We start from the raw sequence: 26118 nt of genomic DNA on the forward strand, positions 1-26118 counted from the left end.
AACTTGACACAAAAATCATGGTTTACTGAGCAACTGTCCTGTGCTGTACAAAGTAGAAGTAGGGTACTCAGCCCCTCGAGTCTCCACTACATTTTAATAAGTTCCAGGCTGATCTGAATGCAACTTCATGCTCTAGGTTACTTCTGCCTTAAAATATTCAAAAGCCTCTACTTCCATTGGCCTTTCCAACAAATTATGACAACAATGGGAAAGAAATGCTGTATTGTTTTAAATGGATGCTCGGTTCTAGATTCTCTCAAAAGAAATCATCAACCTAACAAGAGCATTCGTGATCTTAAATGCTTCAATCAAGATACCGTCCCAGCCTGTTTAATCTTCAGAAGCTTCGACAAGTAAATTTCCTCAAATGTTATCAATGCATTTAAATGAGGAGATGAACACTTTACCAACTGCTCCAGATACACCAAGGCCCTATACAACTGAAGCAAACCTGTTTTTAATATTCCTTTCCCCTAACAATCAGCAATAACATTCTTAGACTATGTATAGCAGTCACTTCAAGGCATTGCAAGAATACCACTAATGCTTTCCATTCATCATCTTCCAAATCCACTGTAAGAATGAGTAGACCAACATTAGGCCAGTTGCATTCATTTGGCTCTCCTTGGTCAGACCATGTGCAACACCGGACTCCTGAAATAGGTTAAAGGAATGGATTACCAGGTGGACAGAGGTTAAAGATTCAAGGATGTTCTCAATGCTTCATTTGACAATGCAATATTTGCATTAAGTCAAATTTTTTGTCATCTGATTACACAAGTACATCCTGACGAAAGAGCGTTCTCCAGTCCTCTGGTGCCAAACACAGACAGACATACAGACAACGTACATGCAGGACAAGTATTCATACCTATAAATAAATAATTGTTCTCCAAATAGGAGATGGTTAATGTGAGCAGTTCCTTTAATCATTCAGTATTCTCAAAGCCTGTGGGAAGAAGCTATTCCTCAGCCTGATGGTGCTAACAGCTAATGGGAGCAGATGAAAGATGCTGAGTGCAAAGTGGAAGGGGTCCTTATGATTTTGTGACCCTCTTCAGACAATGATTCCAGTAGATCACATTGATGGAGGGGAGAGATGCCAGTCATCCTCTCTGCCACTCTTATGGTCCTATAGATAGACCTCTGATCCATTCCTCTACTGCAACCATACCATACTGTGATGTCGCCAGCCAGGTTCGCTCCAGTAGAAGGATGACAGTAGTGTTAACCTTCTCCACATTGGCAGGAGCATGCAGAAGTCCAACATCAATGGCAGATGCACCACACCACCTCACAAACCCACTTACTGTCCCATCACGCTCTTGCTGACCCAACATTGAAAGAATCTGTAATCTTGCCACATTGGTCACCTCCGAGTCCACTGAACTGGAGTGAAAGCAGGTCATTGTTGATCTTGAGGGACTGCTTCAGAAGAAATACTTTCTGAACCGCAGGGTTCAGGGAAAATCTAGTTTCGCATTCTCCAAATTTTTCTCACCTCTTGGGGTCAACATTGTTGTGGTTTTAAGTGGCCACGTCCTATTGAAGAACCAGCTACATGTAACAAAAATAATAATTCATCGTGATTATGTTTTCTATTTCCAATAAATACCCACCCGTGTCGGCAACATTGCCTGATGACAAATTCTGTTTAATATTTAAAAATTGTGTCAGATAACATTTGGAATAAATACAAATTAAAACCAACAGCTATACCCGAGCTAAGATGTTAATTAATTTTCCCACAATCAAAGCCAGTGTTCTGAACTCTAGCAATTAATCTTTGGAATGAATACATATCCACTTTCATTGAACATCAATTATTTGTCACGACCAGGCAGGGCTTTTTTCTTTTACCTTAAGAAGGATGCTCTGCATTTGTACAGAATAGCGTTCTCATGATTTACCGTGACTGGACTCACAGAAGATTTATTACATTAAAAGCAGAATGCTTCAGTACTCTTGTATTCCCAAGGTTCTCTCTCCCTCTTTTGACAAAGTACATAATCTGAGTAAATGGCCAAAGCACAGCAAATTCTGGAAATTGAAAACTCAGAAAATGCTGGCAAAGGTAACATGGAATAGGCAGCATTTTCTAACTTGAAATGGTAGCCAAGGGGATAGGGTACAGACGTGCACGTAGAGTACAGGAGTTAAAATAGGCTTTCAGTTGAAAACGATGAAACTTATGGACAGAGATCATTAAATTGACCATGAAAGCAGATGAATCATTACAAGTTCTCCTGCAGCAAGAAAGATGTTGCCAGGGCATTGGCAACTAGGAGTGGACAGTACATGCCAAGAACAAAAACCTTATGTGTTGGCTCCTCATTTGCACAGGATATTGGCAAATATCTTTTATTTGCCAAATACTTTGATTAAACAACAATTACATTTTAATTCAGTTCCACTTTTGTCTGCTGTTCAATTGTTGCAAGCATCAAAGCAATCTGTTCTGTACCACCCTTGTAATTTTCAAGAATGCTGGACAATCAACTTCCACTAAAATGATGCATTACTACAAGAATGTAGAAAATGGATTTCGAAAAATGCAAAGTTCAATTATAATTACCAACAAAGTGATAATGACCAGGTCAAGTATTTTAGCAAAGTTGATTTCAGGATTGTTGTCGATGCAGACCAGTGTGGCCTTCCTGGTGTTCTTTAAAATAGTTTCAGTGCATCTTGTATAACCAGCTGAGAGGGTCTCATTTACAAATCGACTCGTGATAATGTTGAACTCCTTCATTACTGCGTCTGTCTAGATTTTGTGCTCGACTCCTTGGAGTGAAGCTTAAACGTAGCCTTTGGATTCCAATATGACAGTGCAATCATTCAGCTGTGACTAATTACACACAAAAAGGCCTGCATTGCAGCATTTACCTTGCAAGTTAAATGATCTACCAACTGGCAGACAACAGTGCCAGATCTGGCAAATATTGAGATATGATGCAGGCAATTTAACAAAATGATACCGAATCACCACATTCCATTTATCCATGATTGTCACTGATTACGAGGATTCAGAAAGTACGAGTGGCTTCTTGGTTTTCGTCTGAAACAAATGAGCATATTCCATCTGCAAATTTCTTTAGCCAAACAATTCAGTTCTATTTTTGTTACATTTGCAAAGCATCTTGCAGTTTTTTTAAAAATAAATTAAAGGAGTTACACAAACTCAAATAGCAATTTGTTGCCTCCTGCAAGGTCATTCAGCAGGAGATTCAGCATCTGTGCTGACACTGCTTTTGAACTGTTCGTGACGAGCTGTGCAGATATATTGCTCATTGGCATCTCTTAGGTTTCAAGGTCTTTCATCCTATCTGGTGCTAATTCACCCCTCCATTTTCTCCTCTCACCTCTTTTACCTCATCAGAAGCTAAACTTAAATGGTTGAATCGGATACTAGATCCATATCTGATTAATCTTCTCTGCTGCTTTGTCCAGAATCTGAAAGTTGACTTTCTTCTATGGTTCTTTTCAGAGACTGGGGAATGCTACACATTTGGTAGTAACCAACATGGACAGCTGGGCACCAGCACCCGGTGCAGTAATCGCTTGCCGTACTTGGTCTCTGACCTGCAAGGAATAAAGGTCACAATGGTAGCTTGTGGAGATGCTTTCACTGTAGCAATTGGAGCAGGTATGTTGAAACCAAGAGAGAAGTTGCACATTTTTCAAACCCCTGAAATAAATTTAATTAAATAAATATTTAGTGAAATGTGTTAATTATGCTCTGGATTATTGCATTGTTATTGGACACCAAGCAAATAAAATCACACCAATCTTGATAAAGCTACTGCTTTAAATATCTGGACAACCTTAGGAGTGGGAATCAGTTGATGCCCAGTGGACGTTACAAACCACTTCAAAACAGAAATGCTGGAGGAACTCAGCCAGTATCGCAGTATCCATAGGAGGTAAAGATATATCACTGACGTTTCGGGCTGAATCCCGAGATATTCCTCCAGCATTTCTGTGTTTTGACTACAATCAGTGACTGGAGACGTGCATTTCACTTTGTTACAAGCCACTTGTCGTCAAACTTCTGTTCTTAATACAATGATTCATCTGAACACCATGATACTGTAATTTGTAGAAATGCAAATTATTTACATTTTTTAAAAAAATTGCACTTTTATTCCGTGCATTTTTACGCCGTGCATTAGAAGCAAACACTAATATTTCTCAGTCAAAGGTCACAACTGCTGCTCCAATAGGGAAGGACAAGGATATATTTTTTTTAATGAGTTTAATTGCCTTGGGGAATGGTGGGGAGGGGGAAAAGTGGAGAAATAGCTGGTCATTTTGAGAAAATGCTGCTATACGCTGAAGTCTGTGTTAATACTGTAGTAAATTTGGAAAATAGTAGGACCGTGCAGAGTTAATGTAGATTCACAAAAAAGAAATCAAGTTTGATGCAACTCTAAGATTTTAAGTTGTAATTAGCAGGATTTAAAACAGCTGATGGATTTGGACTTTAAAAAGATCTTGGATAATGTGTCAAAAAAAGAGATTAGATACATTGGAGTATGTAGTGTGCTCGAACTAATAGATTACAGGTTAGGATTGAAAAAGTGATAGAAAGGAAACAGTCTGAATAAATGGATGGTAAGAACATGAGGGAGAGAAACAGGGCTGTGACATTCAGCCTCATACCTGCTCTGTCATTTAATAAGTTCGATCTTTTACCTCACTGCCACTTAACTGCACTAATTTCATATTCATTGATTCTCAATATTAAAAAAAATCAATCAGTCTCCTCCTTAAATAATACAACTGAGCCTTCATAGCCTTTTTGAGAGGCAAATTCTAAAGATTCACAGCTCACCAAGTGAAGAAATCTCTTGTGGCTGGTCCGGGGCAGACAACCTTTTACCACGCGTGGGGCAGATGGTGTGGCAGTAGTTGAACAGCGGGCCGCACTGATCCTACCGTAAATGAAATAAATAAATGGAATGAATACATTGATGCATTTCAGGTCAGGGAAGGCTTCTTCAAATCTGGAAATCACAAATTAGTCATTAAAATGACACTTTAAAAAAAGCAAAGAGAAAAATTAGTCACAATGGGGAAAAAAATTACTAAGCCCAAAACAGACAGCAATGAGAGGGGGAAGAATGTCACAGTGGAGATGGTGATTCTCACAAAAAGAGGGGACTCTAATGCAGAGAGAGGGGTGTGCACAGAGAGAGAATGAGTCACACACAAAGAGAGGAAGTGACAGAGAAAGAGGGATTGGCACATTAGATTGGGGGGGAGGGGAGAGTCTTGTGCAGTAGGTGTTCAGCACAGAGGGGTGGGGGGGGGGTGTACCCACAACAGAGGGTGGTCACTAACACAGAGCAGGCAAGCTGCTCACTGAAGATGGAAGCCACACAGAGGAGATCTGGCCTGCAGGCCATAGGGTGCCCACCCCTGGGCTAGGCCATTATTTTGGAGCTTGAGCAAGACATCTCAGCCAAGGGAAACAGTACCTGCATTTATGCAGTCAGGCCCCATAATAATTTTCTTAGGAAAAAATATCATGGGAAACAGGAAATGCCCAAGGGATTAGGTCATGAGGTCCAAGGGACATTTCCTACTTTTGTTCCCATTTAATACTTCATTCATGATAGATCTTTAGGTCCGGAATGTTCCTGGTTACACCATTGGATTCTCTGTTGTGAAACCAAATGCTGGATACTTCACAAATGCCTTGTTTCCCATTATATTTTTTCTCAAGTCTATCCTTAAGTAACCCATATTTACTTTACTCTTCCTTTTTGTACAAGCTCTTACACTTTCAAAAATACTTTTGGCTTGGCAACATTCACATTTTTATCTTCTCCCTCCAAAATGCTTTGTTGTCTTTCGCTGCTGTTTATAACCTGTCCAACCCAAACTTGTGACTCTTTGCAATATTTCAAGTCCTTTTTTTCCCCATTTCATTATATTCTTAACTTGAAGTTAGCCAAGGATGGATGAGATTTTTCCTGTGAAGTTTATATTTGTCACTTGTTAAGGGCCACATATTGAAACAGTTGAAATTGGATCATCTATTGACAGACCTTTTAATATATTTTTTCCATAATTTTCGATCATCTGACACCCACGCAATTGGCTTGTTCAAATTCAAGTCTCAGATTTCCAACTTAAAATATGTCGTTCTTAAACCTGTAAAGTTCTCGCATTGTGATCAGTTTGCCCAAAAGGAATAAATTGCAAATAGATGACTGATTAACTCTCTTCAATACAAATTGAAATCTAAACTAGCCTGTTATCTTGCTGGTCAGTTGCACAACATCCAGGTGCCCAATGAAATCTCCTTTTACTTTCTCAGAAGGGGAAGTGTATACATGGGGGAAGGGTGCCAGAGGACGTCTGGGAAGGAAAGACGACAACACTGGAACACCCAAACAAGTACATTTGGATGAAACCTACCTCTACTTTATTACTTCGGTTGCATGCTGTCATGGAAACACATTGCTGGCAATAAAACGTAAGGAATGCATTTCTACCAAATTTTTAAATTCCATTATTTGTATATCTGCCTCTTTGGAACATTTCCCAGTTAAATGTGTTTCTTTAAATATGGTGTAAATTTGCAAACAGCTTTATTACATTTTCTTGTTCTTTATAGTTTGAAGGGCACAAAATTATGGGTTTTTTTGGGGGAGTATATATTGAGGGCAAAATAGGATGTTTGATCATTGTTTGATGTTGATTGGCCACATTCACAAGCATGTGATTTTTATTCTTAAGCATAAAGTCACCACATTTCCTTTGTCCTCTCGGAATCCTATTTGGAACCCACAAAGTGTTTGGAGACTGGTGAAAGCTCATGTTTAGAGTCCAAGCTTCATTTCATTTGTCTTCACCATTGAAATTGGTGAGGTGGAGGGAAAGGGTTCCTGGAAACTGTGCATCACATTGAGGATTCAGAGTTCTCGGTTGGTTGGGTAGCATTTGCAGATGATTTTTGCACAACCTCTCTTTTCATGGATGCGAGGAGCAACTTTGTTTGACTCCAGTTGCTATAGAGTTGGAGTTGACTTTAAGGTTTCGAAGTCCATGGACCAGTTTCCCTCTACATCAATGAAGTGGCTCACCACTCAAGCAGGAGAGCATAGACTCTCCTTGAGCTCAGGTTTCTAGAGCACCTCCAAGTCAGCACCACTGATAGAGTTTGCAGTTTAGATCAAATACATCTCGGTCACAAACTTTCGCAAATTGTGCAAGGGTTCAGTGATCTGTCAAGAATGGTCCGTGAGTCTTGGATCTGCCTATTTGACAGTCAAAGACCATCGTGAGCAAAGTTTGATCTGAGCAAAATACTTGGAAATAAAGTGAGTTTCAATAAATTTGTGCCTTCAAAGCCAACTTCAAAGATGCAAGATTCTAAAGTGCAATAATAAATAAGGATATAACAATAACTAAATGCTTATTTTCTTAGAATATAGTGGGGAAATGCTGTTTATAAATAGTAAACAGTTGTTCAAATACGACAATCTTGTATCTTAAAAGTGCTGGAGGAGCTCAACAGGTCATTCAGCATCCATTACAAAAGGCTTCGTCCCAAAATGTTGGACACTCTTTGCTTCTCGTGGCCGCTGCCTTACCTCCGAGTTTGTACAACACTGTTGTGTATTGCACTCTGCCTCAGTATCTGCAGATCCTATCGTTTAACTCAGTCTTGTATCTTGTAGCTTTGGGAGATGAATCCATTCCAAGATGAAAGTGCTGTCTTCTCTGGATTGGAGGATGCCCAGCACTGGATAAAGCCAGAAAAATAACAAGCCTGAAGGAATTGCCCACTTACCTTTCCATCAGTGTTGTGGATTTCTTTCGTAGAAGTTGAAGGACATTTAGTGTTGCTAGCTTTTTGGAATTGGATTCAGCAAAATGTTCCCAATTCTTCACATTCTGTTCTGATTACAAATTGCATACTTTAATTTTACATAATTTCCTAATACTGTACTTTGACGATATCTTTCTTAATGCTTCTTAAAGAGGCAATTAAGCTTTGAATGCCTTTGTTACTCACTCTACACTACCAACAATGAACAAGTAAGTTCAAGTGTTAGAAAATATTTCTGCAAATTGGGTATCCTATAAATTGCTTTGGCTTTAAGCATGAAATCAATCGGAAGCATTAAATGCAACCAGATTTTTTGCATTCATGATGCCAGGTGTTCAGTTCAGTCACAAGCTTGGTGACATTATTGTGGGACAGAGGAAGTAGCTGCAAATTAAATCTTGTGCAGAACTTTTGTAATGCTCCACACTTTTAATCACAAACTTTTCTAGGACTTGGTCCAAGGTTTTTTTTTTTAATATATAAAGGGTACCAATTTGAATTTTTAAAGTCCAATAGTTTTCACAGTTGCACATCAGTCTTCACAGGCGGAGTTTGAAAAGTGTTCTGCAATGGTCCTCACCAAGTTCAGTATCATGGATGATTTAATGAACAGAATTTAAACGGTTAAATCCAGGAGATGAAGATGAAATTAAAATAAATCAATTCACTGGCTTCTGGAGGAACAGCGAAACCAGACTGCATCCACTTTGTTTTTGTGTTTATTTTCTATTTAGAAATTAATTGAAGACAGAAGCCTCTATCAATACCACTTCCATGTGTGCATCTTGCTAGGATGACTAATTTGTCATATCTGTGCACAGACTGAGAAATCGTAAAATTCTTTGCTTCGAGAGGATATGATCCTCAGTCTGATCACATGTGACCCATCAGACACTCCTGAATGATGACCAGAAGCAGAAGCTTTCTGATTGCATCTTCTGTGATCCATGGCCTCTCGAGGCATTGTCTTATTAAATTAACCACAGTTCAATCCAGATCTGCTAATGTACCTTGCTGCCAAATTATCAATGAGCACCATCTCTAGTCATTTTGCACAGATAGCTGAATTTTTACAATTCCATCCTATTTGCACCATTTAGTAACTCATATCCCCATTTAATCCTTTGTATCCGTTACAGAAGGTTCAGCCAGGTTACTACATTAGAAATCTTGGACGTTCATGTCCTGTAGCACATATGCCTATTAAAATTCTAACGTTCTAATGCACTAATGAAAAATACATCAATCTATCTGTAGTCCATTTCAAGTTGTCAGGAAATTACATCTAGAATAATGGATGTCCATGAATGAGTTACAAAACCATAACCCAATCATAAAGAGTGATAAACATCTCAACACTTAGCTTTAGATTTCTTGTTTTCTAATTCAGTCCCTGGTGTCTGTACTTTTGCACAAAATACATATTTGAGAAGGAGTTTAAGCATTAAATGCCTCATTGTGGTATGCGTCTGCAATCAATACCAATTTACTTTTGCCTTCATGTTTTTATTTGGGATCCCATGAGCTCGGATGATGAGCCCGGCTGCGTTGCTTTGGAAAATGTACTTACCCACTTTAATGCTGGGAGGCAGTTCTTGGATGCTGGAATCTTGGCATATTGCTTTCATGTAGTTAATTGGAAGGCATACATTGTAGACAGAGGATATTTCACTATGAACTGAATGAGGAAATGGGTCACAGTGCTTCTGCTCTCCATGCATCACTGAGAATATTGTCACTTTCTATGCAAACTGCTAGTTGAAGCTATTATTTGTCATGGAGAATCAGCTAATCTGAAACTTAAGGTTGCATTGTCACATGAAGGGTCCTTTTCATTTTTTTTTGCAATCTTCTGATAGTTCTTTCCTTGGCAGGAGTGGGCACAGATTCAGATTTATTATCAGAGTACGTTCATGACATTACATACAACCCCGAGATTATTTTCCTGCAGGCAAGGCAGAATCACCATACTGGTGGTTCTTTTTCTTTGGCTTGGCTTCGCGGACGAAGATTTATGGAGGGGGTAAAAAGTCCACGTCAGCTGCAGGCTCGTTTGTGGCTGACCAGTCCGATGCGGGACAGGCAGACACGATTGCAGCGGTTGCAAGGGAAAATTGGTTGGTTGGGGTTGGGTGTTGGGTTTTTCCTCCTTTGCCTTTTGTCAGTGAGGTGGGCTCTGCGGTCTTCTTCAAAGGAGGCTGCTGCCCGCCAAACTGTGAGGCGCCAAGATGCACGGTTTGAGGCGTTATCAGCCCACTGGCGGTGGTCAATGTGGCAGGCACCAAGAGATTTCTTTAGGCAGTCCTTGTACCTTTTCTTTGGTGCACCTCTGTCACGGTGGCCAGTGGAGAGCTCGCCATATAATACGATCTTGGGAAGGCGATGGTCCTCCATTCTGGAGACGTGACCCATCCAGCGCAGCTGGATCTTCAGCAGCGTGGACTCGATGCTGTCGACCTCTGCCATCTCGAGTACCTCGACGTTAGGGGTGTGAGCGCTCCAATGGATGTTGAGGTTGAGGTAGCGCAAGAAAAACTATACAATGTGCACATGTAAACAAATAAAGAAATTTAAACAAACTGCAATACGAGAGATTTTGTTTTAAAAAAAAATTGAAGTTTAAAAGTGGGACTCCTTAATTGAGTTTGTGGTTGAGGAGTCTGATGGTGGAAAGGTAGAAGCTGTTCCTGAACCTGGTGGTGCATGTCTTGTGGCACCTAGACCTCTTTCCTGATGGCAGCAGCGAGAACCAAACATGTACTGGGTGGTGTGGATCGTTGATTGCTGCTACTCTCCAAAGGCAATGTTCTCTGTAGACATTCTTGGTGGTGGGGTGGATTTTTGCCTTTTGTTTTCCAGGTGGGTGGTGTGGCAATGTTATGTAGTTCCATACAAAACTAATGAGAAACTCAGCAGAGCTTCTATATGGTGTTTGCATGCTGTCTCACAATTGGGGCTTTTCTCACTTACCTAGATTGAGAGAACTGAGGTATTGACTTTCCCAAAGCCTTGCTGCATTCCATCACAGAACACTGATGCCACAGTTTGGGCAAGGAAAATATTTTGCTCAAAGTCTTAATTTTAATGTCGACAGAATCCAATGCTGAAGCAACTAACTGGAATGATTTTATGAGAGCAAAGTTTCCCCACATTACTTTCCAAAATAACCTCATTCCATTTTAAATTTAGGCATATAGCCCAGTAATTATGACCTTTTGGCCCACGAGTCAGTGCTGCCCAATTGCACCCAATTTAACATTCAAGAAATTAACCAAAAAAATTAATTTTATAACTAAATAAATTGTTAAGATTTGTGCAGCGAGGAGCAGTAAACTAAAATCTAATGGCTGAAGTTATTGTACCTTTGTGGACAAAAAGTAAACATTTTGCATATTACAGATATGGCATTAAAAGAACCTTGTGTTCTCTTCCAAGCCTCAAGTTAATACTAGCTGACAAAGCAGTGGGTGGGGAGAGAGTGCTTTGCATCAGAGAGGATGTTGTCTTTGTACAGCCTGATGTGCAGGGGTGGGAGGGTGCTAGGGTAGAGATTACAAGAGGGTTTAATTCAAGGTGCAGCAGGGTAACAGACTTACAAGTCCACACCACCCAAACACACCCAACTGATCGATTCACCTACTAACCCTGTAGGCCTTTGGAACATGGAACCAGAGGGCCCGGGGAAGAGTCACATCATCACAGGGAGAATGTGCAAACTCTGAGCACAAAGCCGAGATCGGACCTGGATTGTTGGTGCTGTAATAACATTCAGCTAACCGTGCTCTGATATCTGAGGCAGATATGGCCTATGGAGTTTACGGTAATTGAAAATTCCATTAAATTTTCCTCTGTTGATGGCATGCTTGTTAAAAAGGTGAATGCATTAATGTCCATGATTGATTTTATTTACTGTGAACCTATTCATTGATAATGTTTATAATCACACACTAGTACCATGAACCAAAATTCTTACTTGCTGCAGCCACAGATACTTTTGTTTAAAAAAAAAGTGTTCATTAAATTACTGTACAAAAAAATAACATTCACAGTTACAGCAGTGCAAGCAAAAAAAAGTGATGTTTCAATCGTGCACATAGCTCATTTTGTAGTGCTGGAGAATTGTGATCCCATTTGAGATCAAGATCAACTTCTCTGGAAAGTGACGTCTTTAGAACATCCCAAATTTCTTCTCAGATACTGATTTATAAACTGCTGTCACTCTTATAACAGTAAGAACACAGCTACCATTTTTGTTCAAGATGGATTCACAAGCAGCGAGAAAAAGGGCCTTGATGTATCTCATCCATATTTCAGTGCCCAGACACTGCAGATCTCATTTGGTACTGTAATGGAAGGTTGACCTAGATTTTGCTCTTAAATCTGTGCTTAGCACCTCTAATCTTCTCTCAGCAAAAGGGCACAACTGGCAGAAATTACATACAAATATCTTCTATTTTGCCAACATCTATAAAATTGAATCAGCTACCAGTGGCACTCTCATCCACAGTGAAGTGTTTTGAGTGTTAAGTCCATATGACAGGGGAGCAGAAATAGGCTATTCTAGTGAATACTAGTGAATTTAAAATGGAAAATTCAATTTTATAGATGTTAGAATTTAAGATATTTGTATGCAATTTCTGCCAGTTATGCCCTTTTGCTGAGAGAAGATTAGAGGTGCTAAGCACAGATTTAAGAGCAAAATCTAGGTCAACCTTCCATTACAGTACCAAATGAGATCTGCAGTGTCTGGGCACTGAAATATGGATGAGATACATCAAGGCCCCATTTTTCCTTGTTGCTTGTGAATCCATCTTGAACAAAAATGGTAGCTGTGTTCTTACCGTTATAAGAGTGACAGCAGTTTATAAATCATGTATCCGAGAAGAAATCTGGGATGTTCTCAAAACAGGTGTATCTAGAGTGCGGCACCTAGGGCAGATATGGCATTAAAAGAACCTTGTGTTCTCTTCCACTGTCCTCACATCACCTGCCCAGTATCAGAGTTCCTAGCCCAACAATGAAACTCCATCCCGGGGGTGAAGTGCTGCCAGGGTTCATTTGCACACCCTGGAGTGCCACTCTGGATCGCTCCAGGCCGGCATCTCATCAGGGCCACTTCAGCACTACGCTCAATGTGGGAATCAATGGGAAACATAGCTGTCTTGTCCATAATTTCTCCCACGCAACTGGAATTGCTCTGCATTTTACTAGCATTGGCACAACAGTTCCAGCTGAGTGGGGGATTTACAGGTAAGGAAAACAGCCATTTTGCCCATTGATCCCGCATTGAGTGAGGTGCAGGAGCGGCCCCAAAGAGGCCCAATGAGATGCCAGAGCATTGCTCCGGCAGCACTGCACCCAGGGACGGTTCTACCATTAGACAAACCAGACCTCAGAGGGGGCGACCCTCTGAAAAATAGCAAGGGGGGGGAAAGAGCGAGAACTGCATCTGACTTTCCCAATGTTTATATTCACTAGGAAACCCCCCCCCACCCCGCTTTTCAGTAGACTCTTGGGGGGATAAAAAGGGAGTCAGATTTTTCATTGAAGTAACTGGGGAATTGCAGCAGTGAGAATTCAAGAGTTCACCCCAACCCACCATGTGCATTTTCTGTTCCCCACTGAAGCCAGGCAGAGATATTCTCAGATGAGAAAGGAAGTTCAGGTACAGACTGCTCTTCTCTGCTACACAGTCAGACCAGCTCAGCCCAACCTTGGGTGCGGAAAGGGCAGTACTCAGTCACCACCGGTGTGAAGGCAGTTAACAGTAATACGTTTGCATTTCTCTGGACAACACGCTCCTTCCTGTGCCTGGCTCTGGAGTGGCCGCACTTCCAATATAGTGTATATTCAGCGCATTGGTTTCTTGAACAAAGCCAACGAATCAAATCGCATGGCAGGCTCAGAGGTGAGGGGGAGAGAGCGCATGAGAGAGACCGCTTCTCCCTGTATAAAAACCTTTCACCTGTCCCACTTCTAACCCTGTTACAATGAGGAACAGAGCGGATTTAGGGAACGGGAATTCGTGACCTCTGAGAAAGTGCCCAATTGTGCGTGAAAAACCCATCCAACGGTCAACTTTGTTCATTTTTGTTTTAAATGAAGGGGTGAGTGCAATTCAGTGCTTGCCAGTCATTATTTTACTAAGACATGCACTTTCCTCTTGGCGAGCTACTGCTGTGGAAGATGTGAGATGTTGATCTAGACCTCAAATGGGGGGGGGTCACAATTCTCCGGCACCACCAAACAGGCTGTGTGCATTTTTATTTTTTATTTTTTTTTTATTTTTAGTACTTGTTTGTGATTACAAACATTATTAATGAATATGTTTATTTTGTGTCTATGCTGCCATTTAATCATGAGCTGATCCATTTTCCCACTGCCCGGTCTTTTCCCCCCATAACCTTTGATGCCCCGGATAATCAAGAACCTGTCAATCTCTGCCTTTAATATGTTGAAGCAAATCAAATTCTGTCTAAGCAGCCACATGGGTCCAATTCCAATTTGCCGACTGCAGCAACAGGTCTGTATGGCAGCTGCCATTCTCACTGGGTCTCCACAAAGATTCGGAGCAGCTGGACAGCAAAGATGCTCTTGATCAACTACAATTCAACATTTAACACCATTGTCCCTTCAGAATGGATCAGCAAACTCCAAGACCTGGGCCTCAATAGCCCACTGTGTCACTGGATTTATGGATTTCCTCACCTCAAGACCACAATTCGTGGGAATTGGTAGGGATGGCTCCTCCATGATCTCCATCAGTACAGGAGCACCATGGCTGTGTTCTTCGACACCCCCCCCCCCCCCCCCCCCGGCACTACAACTGCATGGCTTGGGACAACAGTAACACCATCTACAAATATGCCAACGATACCATGGTGGTGGGTTGTATAAAAAGGGAAGGGATGAGTCAGCGTCCAGGAGGGAACTTGGCTGAATGATGCACCAATAACTACCTCGCACTCAATGTCACCAAAACTAAGGAACTGATTGTCGACTTCAGGAAGGGAAATCCAGAGGTGTACAATCCAGTGAACATTAGAGGGAAAGACGGCAAGTAAATTTAAATTCCTGGCTGTCACTATCTCAGAGGATCTTTCCTGCACCCAGCACATGAATGAACAAAGCTCATCAGGAGTTTACAGAGGTTTGGTATGACATCGTAAACCTTGGCAAACTTCCACAGGAGTATTGTGGAAAATGAGCTGACGACCAGCTGCACCCTGGTCTGGTTTGACAGCACCAATACCTCTGAGCAGAAAGCCTGAGAGAAGCTAGTGGGCACAGCCCAGGACATCACAGGCAAAACTCTCCCCACCATCAAGAAAATCTGCATGGAACGCTGCAGTCGGAGAGCAGAAGCAATCAGCAAGGATCCACCCCATCCAGGACATGATCTTTCTCGCTACTGCCATCCGGGGCCACAAGACTCGTACCCCCAGGTTCAGGAACTCATTTAATGAGCAACTTTGCACATTATTTGTGAATTTTTTTTCTATATTGCAGTTTGTTTATATTTCTGTTTTTTTTTTGCACTGGAGGCAAGTGAAAATTCTGCCTGGCCCACAGGAAAAATGCATCTCATGGTTGTATGCAATGTCATGTATGTACACGGAATATAAATTTAAACTTTGAACAAAGCTAATTGACCCATTGTAGGATGATACTTATGATGAGATGTGCAACAGAGCTCCTCTGAAGCCAAATAAATTTCAACGTAGAACTGAGGTTTCTGACTTATGGACAGAAGATCTTTGGTTTGTTTCTGTGCCTGTGCTATGTTAGCCAATGCCCATTAAAATAACAGTAGATTAGGATTGCTCTCATTCCTGGTGGATCAACGTTTTCAGCTCCTGATTACTTTCAGATGTGACCCTGCGCAGACATTGGGCTTATGTGAACACCGCAGACCGGCCGTGATACCTGCTGCCTGATGGATTTCACTGTTGACCCTGACCCACAAGGATCTCAGGTACTTGCGCTGCCTGACTAACTGCTGCTCTCTTGTAGTCTCTCTCACTCCAATTCCCGGTTTAAGAATACATAGGAGCAAAGGACAAAGAACCAGAGAAATGCTGTTGCCTTCAGGAACATTACCCAGCGCTTTGTTACCGACAGAAAATCTAGCAAACAAGTGGATGGTGAAAAGTTAATGGAAATAGGAAAAGAAATGCAATATGACTCCCCCACTCCAAAGCTGATTTATTAGGCCTCTGAAAAGAAAGCTGGAAAATCTCTTGGTGATGATAAAGATATGAGGATATCCCAGTTGAGAGGGGGCCCCATCTTAAGTTTTTTTTTCCCCCCCAGAAAATCCAATACTTAACGATTTTCATTTCTGAAGGCAGATGCTTAATGTAACAATATCAATTTTTTTTGGCACATCTAGAGAGGATTCGCTGCCAAACTAAATAATCAGGCCTGTCTGTCTTATTTAATGTGCTCCTTTAGTTTGGAAAGCAAGCAAAAGATTTTGCAATAATCTGAAACTGCCAAACTTTTTTGTCTTTCCTATACAAACTTGGTGGGAGTGAATATTAACAGATGATGTTCTTGTAGTACAACTCGAAATTGATCTGGCAAGAACGTGAAGGAAATGCATCTGTTTTTCAATTTTTATACAAATTATAGACAGCAGATACATTATGCTGATTTATTTCCTAATAAAAGTTTGGGTTGCCTAAAGTTCAAGAGCTCAAGTATTCTGATAGATTAAATAAGAAACTGCCTTCAGAAATGGCCTTATATATTCAGATTTATTGTGAGTACCTTATAATACAACCTTGAGATTCATCTTGCAGACAAGGTAGTGGAAAAAAATTGTACTCAATGTACAATAAAGTGTAAACAGACTGCAAACAGAGAGAAAAAATTAGGAATCCTATATTGCTGTTTGAAGAGAATGTAAAACAGTGCATGGCCATTGTGACAAGAGCACTGTACCTACAATAGTTACTGTATGGAACATTTTTACATCTCAATGATCCCAGGTGCTTCAACAGAAAGCCACATTATGAGATACTGGGTCTGGTGACACAAAACTTGAGGTTTTAAGATTAGGGGGGGGGGGGGGGAGGGAAGAAAATCTTTGGACTGGGGTGCCAAGATAATGAAATCCAGATGGCTTCCTCCAGTTTTAATTTAGCTTAACAAACATCCCACAAGTCAATCAATCTGGCAGGTTTAGGTATTCATTATTGCAGACCAAGGTGTAGAAAGCAATGGTGGTAAATGAGATTGATGTAATTGGTACTTCAGGTGTCCTGGGCAGGTAGGGTTAACTGACCAGTTCTAGGCTGACAAAGTCGGTGACTGTGGTTCACAACTACTGCAGAGTCTCATCTTCAGATAGTTCAGAATTAATTTATCACCCCTCTTTTACTGCTTTTAAATCTGGCCTGGGATACATGACATCTCTTTCCTTTTGCTCCATTCTTCTGTTCTCCCTCTGAAAATTAAAACACTAATTTTTCCCAGTCCACTCGTAACATCAACCAAAAGTGTTAACTCTCTTCCTCTCTGAACTACTGAATCTACTCAAATCCTGTTACAATGACAAATAACTTGTTGCCACAAACAGTGACCAACTAGCGCCCTTCAGTTTCAAGGTACAGAAATACATTTTTTAAAATGCTTAATTTTGTTTTTGCATTGTTGAGTTTGTAAAGAAGGTTCTGTCGTTTCAAGCTGTTGACAAGATTGCAGTCATAGATAACTTGAATGAGCAAATATTGACATGCGGGAGAAAATAATTACCGGTATACTTAGTGTTGCATTTACTAATGGGTGGAAGGGTACTTCAAGGAACATTGAATCCAAGCAATATTATTGATGTGTGGAATTGTGCTTTTTTTGTCAATGAAGTGTTTTGCTTTTTAGCCACCCTGATCCACTGATACTTCACCAGTCTGTAGAAATGTTTTTGATCAATTCATCACTGGAATTTCAGTTTAGTCATCATTCCTCTTCCTGGTTCAAATTGAAAATTCAGTTTGAAGGGTGGCGATTGCTAATCTGATTGAAATCTGCTTCAAAAGTGGGTCTGAAATATACTGCATGCACTTGCCAAATTTTTGGACCAATTTTTCTGATCAAATTATGGGGGGGATGGGTCGACTTTTACACTGGTCACACTCTTGACTGCCACCGCTCAAGGCGTCAGCAGCTCGGTGGGCAGCCATCGGGAGCTCGGATGGCAGCAAGTCTACATTCGGGGTGTCGGGAGATCTGGTGGGTGGCAGCCGGGGCGTAGGAGAGAGTCTGCGGCCGAGGCATCGGGTTCATGGTTGGGGTGTCAGAAGCTCCGGAGGGTGGGCGATTGGGCCAAAAAATAGGGGGGGTCATGCAGAAAAATATTACACGAGTATATGTTAACCAATGTCTGTGCATTCTGTTTGATTAAACCCCTGTTTGTGGGGAAGGGATGCAATAACAACATGCAGATGAAAGGCCATTAACTTGCAGGAATTTCTCCCCCCCCCATGGCTGCCAGATGTCTTGACCATGAGCAGCAGTATTGGACAACATTGGCAAGGCAGACACTAGATGGTTGCATAAATAAAAGATCATTTACTACCAGTGATCAGAACCACATTAAGGAAATGACACCCTTTGAGCTGTGTTGTGAATCTCATTAGTAAATACGATCTATTTTTCACTTTCAACTACCCCCAGATATTCCAGCTTTCAGAATTCTAACAGCAAAATGTTTACGTCTCACCAGCACAATTACAATGAGGTTCTTTCATAACCCATGCTGTGGGCAAGCAGGTGAATTTTTGCTTGTATTTTGCTCAAACCATTTCACACTTAACTATTTGGGATTCATTGACATGATCAAGGTTTTACACATGATCAAAAATTAACAAAGTTTTATTTTAATCCAGCTCCTATGGTACTGACACAGTTAATGTTTGAATGTTTCTACATTGGTCTGGTACATCAGTTTACAAAAGTGAGGCCATGAGCATGATCCATGTTATTTATCCCTGGTCCAGGGCTGAATGTAGTTGCGATAAAGTGATAAAAGAGATAGGTAGAAAGAATAGTGATGTGTATATTAAAAATTATGTTAAGTTCTTCAGATAAGAACAGTGTCAAGTGGTGAACTAAGTCAGGAAGGTCCAAGTTGAAGGCTGTATGTTGAAGTACCAGATAACTGACCATGGGGGTTTTTGTGAGGGCCATCTTGGCCTGGGATGAGGGTATGCTCTGGAGACCCACCAGGGGCCTGCAAAAGCAAATCTAGAGCAAAGAAAAGTGATCAGCTAGAGGAACAAATCCTGATGAAGGGGTTCTGACCCATAATGTTGACCATTCTTCATCTGGTCAAGTGGAGAGGGAAGTGGGTGGAGAGCCAAGGGAAAGAAAACAGGGGGAAGGGGAGAGAGGGAGAATGGTGAGCAAGTTAGCCGAATCAAGAGAAACCAACAGTTGGAGAGTGCCCAGACAGGGAAAAAAAAAATCAGGCGTTGTTCCTCCAATTTGGTGGGATAGTACACAGGGTCATAGACAGACATGGGAGTGGGACGCAGAGCTGAAATGGTTGGGTCCCTGTCACTGACACGAACAGGGTGAAGGTGCTTAACAAAACGAACCCCCCACCCCCCCCAGTCTCTCCAATGAAAGGCCACAAAGGGAGCATCAGATGCAGTAAATCACTCCTGCAGATCTACAAGTATTACTTCACTTGAAAGGCCTGTTTGGGGCTAGGGTTGGCATCAAGGTTGGGTTGGCATTCACGGGCATTTCCCCCCCCCCCATGCGCTCGCAACCATTGCTCACCATTAGACCTTCCCCGCCCGCATCACCAGTGTGCGTCAAGTATCACTAGCCTCTAGTTTCACGCACTCTAGTGACTCTCCACACAATAAAAAGCAGCTACGATGGAGGGACAGATGTTAACTTTCAGTAAGTAGGCACCAGCACTGCCACCACCCCCTGCCTGCTGAGCAAGTGTATGTGTTGGAATGTGTGCCCATTCCACTACTGGTTAGCCTAATGACCCCCCCCCCCCAGTTGTTCTAACACTGACCCTGTTTGGGCCCCAGTTGAGGGAGGCGGTGTGAGTGCAAATGAGGCACCTCCTGCTGTCACAGGGAAGGGTGGGTGTTTGACAGATGAGTGCACAAAGCAGTCATGAAGGGAGCAGAGGCAGAGAGGGGAGGAGAACGGAAGATGTGTCTAGTAGTGGGATCCTGTGGCAAGTGCCAGAAATTCCAGAGGATAATGTGTTGGATGCAGAGGCTGGTGGGATGGTAGGCAAGGACCAGGGGGATTCTGTGTTTATTGCGTCTGGGGGCAGAGGGGGTTAGGGCAGATGAGCAGGAAATGGAGTGGATGGATATGAGAGGATGGTGATGGAGGGGAAGGCATGTTTGTGGAAGGTGGACATTTCATGGTTTCTAATAGGAGAACACAATCTATGTTATTCAGTGTTTTGAAATAATCCAGTGCTCCAGGTTCTGGTAACAGAATAACCATGAGACTACTGTTCATTTCTGTAATGTCTAGTCCTGGTTATGCCATTAATTTTATAATTGTGCTACCTCCAGTGGTAAGAAAATCGTATTCCATGCACGACAGAAACTTAATTTGCCACAAATTAGTTAAAGCCTAACAATGATACCAATCAAGCTTAAAACTAACCATTGGAAACTTGAGACCGAATACCTTCTAATTTAAAATTTTGGACATTTTAAAAACATTCATTTTTGTTTACATTTAAACTTCTTTCCTCCACAAGCTCAAAGAACAGAAGTAGGCCATTCAGCCCACCGAGTCTTCTCCACTAACCCCCCCCTCCACCCCAAGCTAAGCACTTCTCACATCTAGTTCCAAGTTCCAGCCTTTTCCCCATATCCCTGGATACCCTGACTAATTAGATACCTAACAAACCCCCCCCCCCCCCACTTTAAACTCCCCCAATGATCGCGCTTCCACAGCTGTATGTGCCAACGAATTCCATGACCCTCTGGCTAAAGAAATTTCTCCTCCACTCTGTTTTAAATGGGTACCTTCTCATTCTAAGACTGTGTCCTCTTGTCCTGGATTCACCCACCAAGGGAAACATCTTATTCATCTCTGTTCAATCCTTTCAGCATTGAAAATGTTTCTGTGAGATCCCCTCTCATTCTTCTATACTCCAATGAATACAGTCCAAGAGCAGCTAAGTGTTCCTTGTATGTTAGCCCTTGCATTCCAGGAATCAACCTTGTAAATCTTCTCTGTACTCTCTCCAACATTATTACATCCCTTCTAACATAAGGGGTTCCAAAACTGTACACAGTATTCCAAGTGAGGTCTCCCCAGAGCCTTATCAACACCTCTACTCTTATACACTATTCCTCTTGAAATGAATGCCGACATAGCATTTGCTTTCTTTACAGCTGATCCAACCTGGTGGTTAACCTTTAGGTTATCCTGCACGAGGACCCCCCAAGTCCCTTTGCATTTCCAAATTTTGAATTTTCTCCCTGACGCGCCGTTAATAACTCGAAAGACTGAGTCACTGACCAACAGGCTTTTAGTCACAATAAATTTGGACCTCATCTTGTGCTATGACTCAGGCTTTCTCGGGGAGGGGTTAGAGTGTTGGAGTCTTTATACAGGGTCAAGAGGGGGAGCCATGGGTAGTCACAGAACAAGGTGAAGCCAGGTAACCAAGTGTACAGCTGTTCACCACGCTCCCCATTCAAATATTAATCTGCCTGTTAATTTCCTCTTCCAAAATGTACAACTGTACATTTCTCAACATTGCATCTAATCTGCCATTTCTTTGCCCCCTCTTCCAAGTTTCTCTGCAGCCTTTCAGTTTCTTCAGCACTTCCTACTCTACCACCTATCTTGGTGTCATCTGCAAACTTCGCTCAAATGTTGTCAACTAAAACGTTGAGCAATAGGCTGATGGAAATGTAAAAATATAAATTCACAACTAACATCTCCCACTACAGGCAGACGTAGTTAATGACCTGCCATAGTAAAGCTTGGCCCAGACCTATGAAAAAGTGGACACTCAGCCCACTAATTACAAAATAGTTTCTGCTTTGATTGTTTGCCAATGAGAAACAAGTTTCTAAATCTCAAAGGATAATTGCAAAATGTACATTTCCCTGCATCTCAATCCTTTATCTATTGCAGGACAGTAGGGTCAGAGCAGTTAACTTCTCTTCTTTGGCTTGGCTTCGCGGACGAAGATTTATGGAGGGGGTAAAAAAAGTCCACGTCAGCTGCAGGCTCGTTTGTGGCTGACCAGTCCGATGCGGGACAGGCAGACACGATTGCAGCGGTTGCAAGGGAAAATTGGTTGGTTGGGGTTGGGTGTTGGGTTTTTCCTCCTTTGCCTTTTGTCAGTGAGGTGGGCTCTGCGGTCTTCTTCAAAGGAGGCTGCTGCCCGCCAAACTGTGAGGCGCCAAGATGCACGGTTTGAGGCGTTATCAGCCCACTGGCGGTGGTCAATGTGGCAGGCACCAAGAGATTTCTTTAGGCAGTCCTTGTACCTTTTCTTTGGTGCACCTCTGTCACGGTGGCCAGTGGAGAGCTCGCCATATAATACGATCTTGGGAAGGCGATGGTCCTCCATTCTGGAGACGTGACCCATCCAGCGCAGCTGGATCTTCAGCAGCGTGGACTCGATGCTGTCGACCTCTGCCATCTCGAGTACCTCGACGTTAGGGGTGTGAGCGCTCCAATGGATGTTGAGGATGGAGCGGAGACAACGCTGGTGGAAGCGTTCTAGGAGCCGTAGGTGGTGCCGGTAGAGGACCCATGATTCGGAGCCGAACAGGAGTGTGGGTATGACAACGGCTCTGTATACGCTTATCTTTGTGAGATATTTCAGTTGGTTGTTTTTCCAGACTCTTTTGTGTAGTCTTCCAAAGGCGCTATTTGCCTTGGCGAGTCTGTTGTCTATCTCATTGTCGATCCTTGCATCTGATGAAATGGTGCAGCCGAGATAGGTAAACTGGTTGACCGTTTTGAGTTTTGTGTGCCCGATGGAGATGTGGGGGGGCTGGTAGTCATGGTGGGGAGCTGGCTGATGGAGGTCCTCCATCAGTTAACTTCTAGAGTATGACAAACTACACTGTCAGTCCTTAGTATACTGAACTTTTAGAAATTGCCTCAAACCTGCAGGAACTTGTTTCAATTTTGACCAACAGTGAAGCTGTCAAGGAAGATGCTGAACTGATGGATTAGATCTTGGCAAACACAATGCTGGAGAAACTCCAAGTCAAACCACGTACTTTATGTAACAAAGATACATAACCAACATTTCAGGCTTGAGCCCTTCATCAAGGGATGAACAAAATGTAGGCAGGCACACAGACAGGGGGCCAAGTGGCTGTGGGAGCGCGTTTGGGTGAGTACATGCTCACACAGTTTGAGAGCAGCAGGGATTATAGATGAGGGGCAGTGAGAGAGAGAATCCCTTCAAGATCGCTTCACTCAGCACCTTTGCTCTGTCCGCATCAGTGACAGGGATCTCCCAGTGGCCAACCACTTCAATTCTGCACCACTCCCATGCTCACCTGTCTGTCTACAGCCTCATAATATTCCAAGTCCAGCCGTAATTTGGAGAAACAACACGCCTGGACACTCTCCAACTGGATGGCATTAACATAGACTTCACCGGTTTCTGCTAGCCGGTTCTCCCTCCCCATTCCCTTTGTCTTCTTTCCTCCAGCTCTCCACCCCCTTCCCTCTTCACGCAGGGAGCCTTTCCTTCTCCCCTGCTTACTGATGTGCCCTCCCTTGCTTATCCACCAATTACCCCCCCCTCCCCCCCACCATTTTTCATACCTTGGAAGGGCTCAAGCCTGAAATGTTGGTTCTGTAACCTTAGCTACACTGTGTGACCTGCTGAGTTTCTCCAGCGTTGTGTTCTTACTGGAACTTGAGATGATTAAAAACTTTTTAAAAGTGGCCTGGTGCTCCTTAGTGTTTTAGTTGCAAGAAATCCTTTCCTTCTCATCAGGGAGATTACTAATGAGAAATAAGTTCCTAAATCTCAAAGGTTAATTGAAAAACTCTACCAGGGCCTTCCAGAATTATTATAGCACCCTTATGGATTTGTATTGTCATTAGAATTAATGAGACTGTTCATGTTGAGCTCAAACAATATTAGCAGGAATGTTAGATTCCATTGCAAACATTCAATGTAGACAATTAATGCAGTGTTCCCTTTGAAGGTCTTAACGTGCAAGTAAATTTAATCTGAGGTTGTAGAATCATGGAGATGTTACAGTACAAGAAAAAGGCCATTCAGCCCATCAATTTCAGGCTAGATCGATACAAACTCTCCTGCCTGCTTCTCATATTCTTGCCTTTTCAAATATTTATTGAACTCCCTTTCAAACACTGCAATTGAATCTGCTTCCTTGAACCTACACAGTTGAGCCCATTAAGAATTTAGTGTGTTAAGAATTTAGTGTGTTTCTGTGAAGTCACCTCTCTTCCTCTAAACTAGCCATACACGACAGGGACCCCCCCCCCCCTTTTCTGGGAACCACAGCACATTTAAGGGGGGGGGCACGCTACAGACTGAAATCAATTATTTAAAAAAATGTTTTTTATCAAGTTGGTAAGAGAGAAGTATGAAAGAAAACAAGTAAATCTGACTGCTTCACAGGAAAGGGGGCCCATCAACTTGGAGCAGAGTCCGAAGGAGGCCATTGCCAAAAAAAAAGTTGAGAATGGCTGATCTCAACTCCAGTGAATAGAAGACTTACTATTCAATCCATCCTTAATGACGGACTTGCCAGAAACCAGTTTGGTAAATAATTATTTTACTCTTTCTATGGCAAGTATTTAGGTAAGAAAACAAAATTATGGAACTTCTCTGATTTATCTGAATCAGATTATCCAAAATTATTTTGGACCTGCAAGTGATGTCTCTTCGGCTCCAAAATGTTTTTGGATTATTGAGGATTTCAGAAAAATCACAAATCCTCATTTATCCAAAAAACTTTGAGGCCGAAATGATGTCATTTTGCCTCCGAAAATTTTCAGATAAATGAGGGTATCTGAAACAATCAAAAATCCTTCATAGCCGAACTGGTATCACAGGTCCAAAACTTTTTTGAATTTTGGAAAACCTCAGAGTAGAATTTAGAGTTTTTGGTGTTGGATTTATCTTATTTTGTTCAGGTTGTTTTTGGTCAGAATTAAACATTATTTCTTGCTTTAAAATCCTTCCCTTATTGTTTAAACACTGTTACATGTGATTTTGCTGTTGCTACTGGGCCATTTTAAAAAAAAGACCAGTTATCCAGGATAATTGGAGTTGTCCTGTATGCATTGTTCCAATTGTGGTCTTGCACTATTGCTGGTAACTAAATGATGTCCAATCACAAGTTCAAATCTACTCACCTATTGCTTGGAGATTTAAATGCAAGCAATCAGGTAAATGCTGGAATTTTAGGAAAGCTGGTGTTGGAAATGCAATTTATTTTAATTTAATTTTTTAACGTATACATCCAGCTCATGTTTTGAAGGGTGGGAGAAATCCAGAGCACCCAAAGGAAATCCACGCAGATGTGGGGAGAATGTACAAGCTCCTTACAGACTATGCCTGGATTCAAACCCAGGTCGCTGACGCTGTAACAGCGTTGAGCTAACCACACCACCCATAACATTTTGTTACAGAATTGTTGCTTAAATAACACATCTGGTTCTCCAATATCTTTCGGGGAAAGAATATCTAGCTGTCAATCCAGGTTCACCAACCCTCTTAACATCGCTCTGAAGTGACCTGGCAAGCCATTCAAACCAGCGTTTAGTAAAGGATGGACGACATCGGAGAGACCTGCCAGCAAAGAGCAGGCCACATGATTAGATCTATGGATGCTGTCAGTGTAGAAATCTGTGGGAAAGGGGCATTGAGCTAAAAAAAAATACTTAGAGGGCATTGCTGCAAGAATTTGTTTATTGACATGATTGAAACGTCTTCAAAGGGGCTTAAAAAGTGGACAACCTGGTCTGTGTGGCTTAGAAATTGCCCTGGTCTCTGTAGCAATTAATACATGATGGATTGGCAAATGATGGCACCCCAGTTCCTACCTATTATCTCGAATAAATGGTAAACTGAAGGGGATTACTGTCCTAAGGCCTTGTGCCCTTCGATTTGTCCGTCCTTGCAACCTTTTAAAAAAAACCATTTGGATCATATGTGCATGCAAACTAGTCTAGATTGCTTCTGTAGAAGGCTGGGGAATAAACTCTATTAAAATGTAAATTTTCCTGAATCTCAATCCTTTTCTATTGCGGAACAGTAG

The 26118-nt window shown here is 41.9% G+C and overlaps 1 protein-coding gene and 1 long non-coding RNA gene across 8 annotated transcripts in view; one reads left to right on the forward strand and one right to left on the reverse strand.

Annotated features, from left to right (window-relative positions):
* Positions 1-24570, forward strand: part of nek8 (NIMA-related kinase 8) — an 89822-nt gene extending 65252 nt beyond the window's left edge. For 5 of the 7 annotated variants that reach the window (XM_069911203.1, XM_069911205.1, XM_069911209.1 and 2 more), the window contains 4 exons: positions 3488-3646; positions 6326-6484; positions 11495-11663; positions 15714-15797. In XM_069911203.1, the coding sequence (XP_069767304.1) occupies positions 3488-3646; positions 6326-6484; positions 11495-11565 (389 nt within the window). In that variant the 3' untranslated portion in view covers positions 11566-11663; positions 15714-15797. Of the gene's footprint in view, positions 1-3487; positions 3647-6325; positions 6485-7691; positions 8545-11494; positions 11664-15713; positions 15819-24473 lie in introns of those variants that run through there. The other 2 variants (XM_069911204.1, XM_069911206.1) reach the window with 2 other exon arrangements.
* Positions 1659-7727, reverse strand: LOC138749599 (uncharacterized). The gene is made up of 3 exons (XR_011348764.1): positions 7605-7727; positions 4835-4934; positions 1659-3688 (listed from the first exon to the last, which is right to left on the reverse strand). It is a non-coding gene; the product is annotated as an uncharacterized lncRNA (long non-coding RNA).
* Positions 24571-26118: the final 1548 nt, after the last annotated feature.

Source organism: Narcine bancroftii, chromosome 14 (genome assembly GCF_036971445.1).
Source record: "Narcine bancroftii isolate sNarBan1 chromosome 14, sNarBan1.hap1, whole genome shotgun sequence".
Taxonomy (NCBI): Eukaryota; Metazoa; Chordata; class Chondrichthyes; order Torpediniformes; family Narcinidae; genus Narcine; species Narcine bancroftii.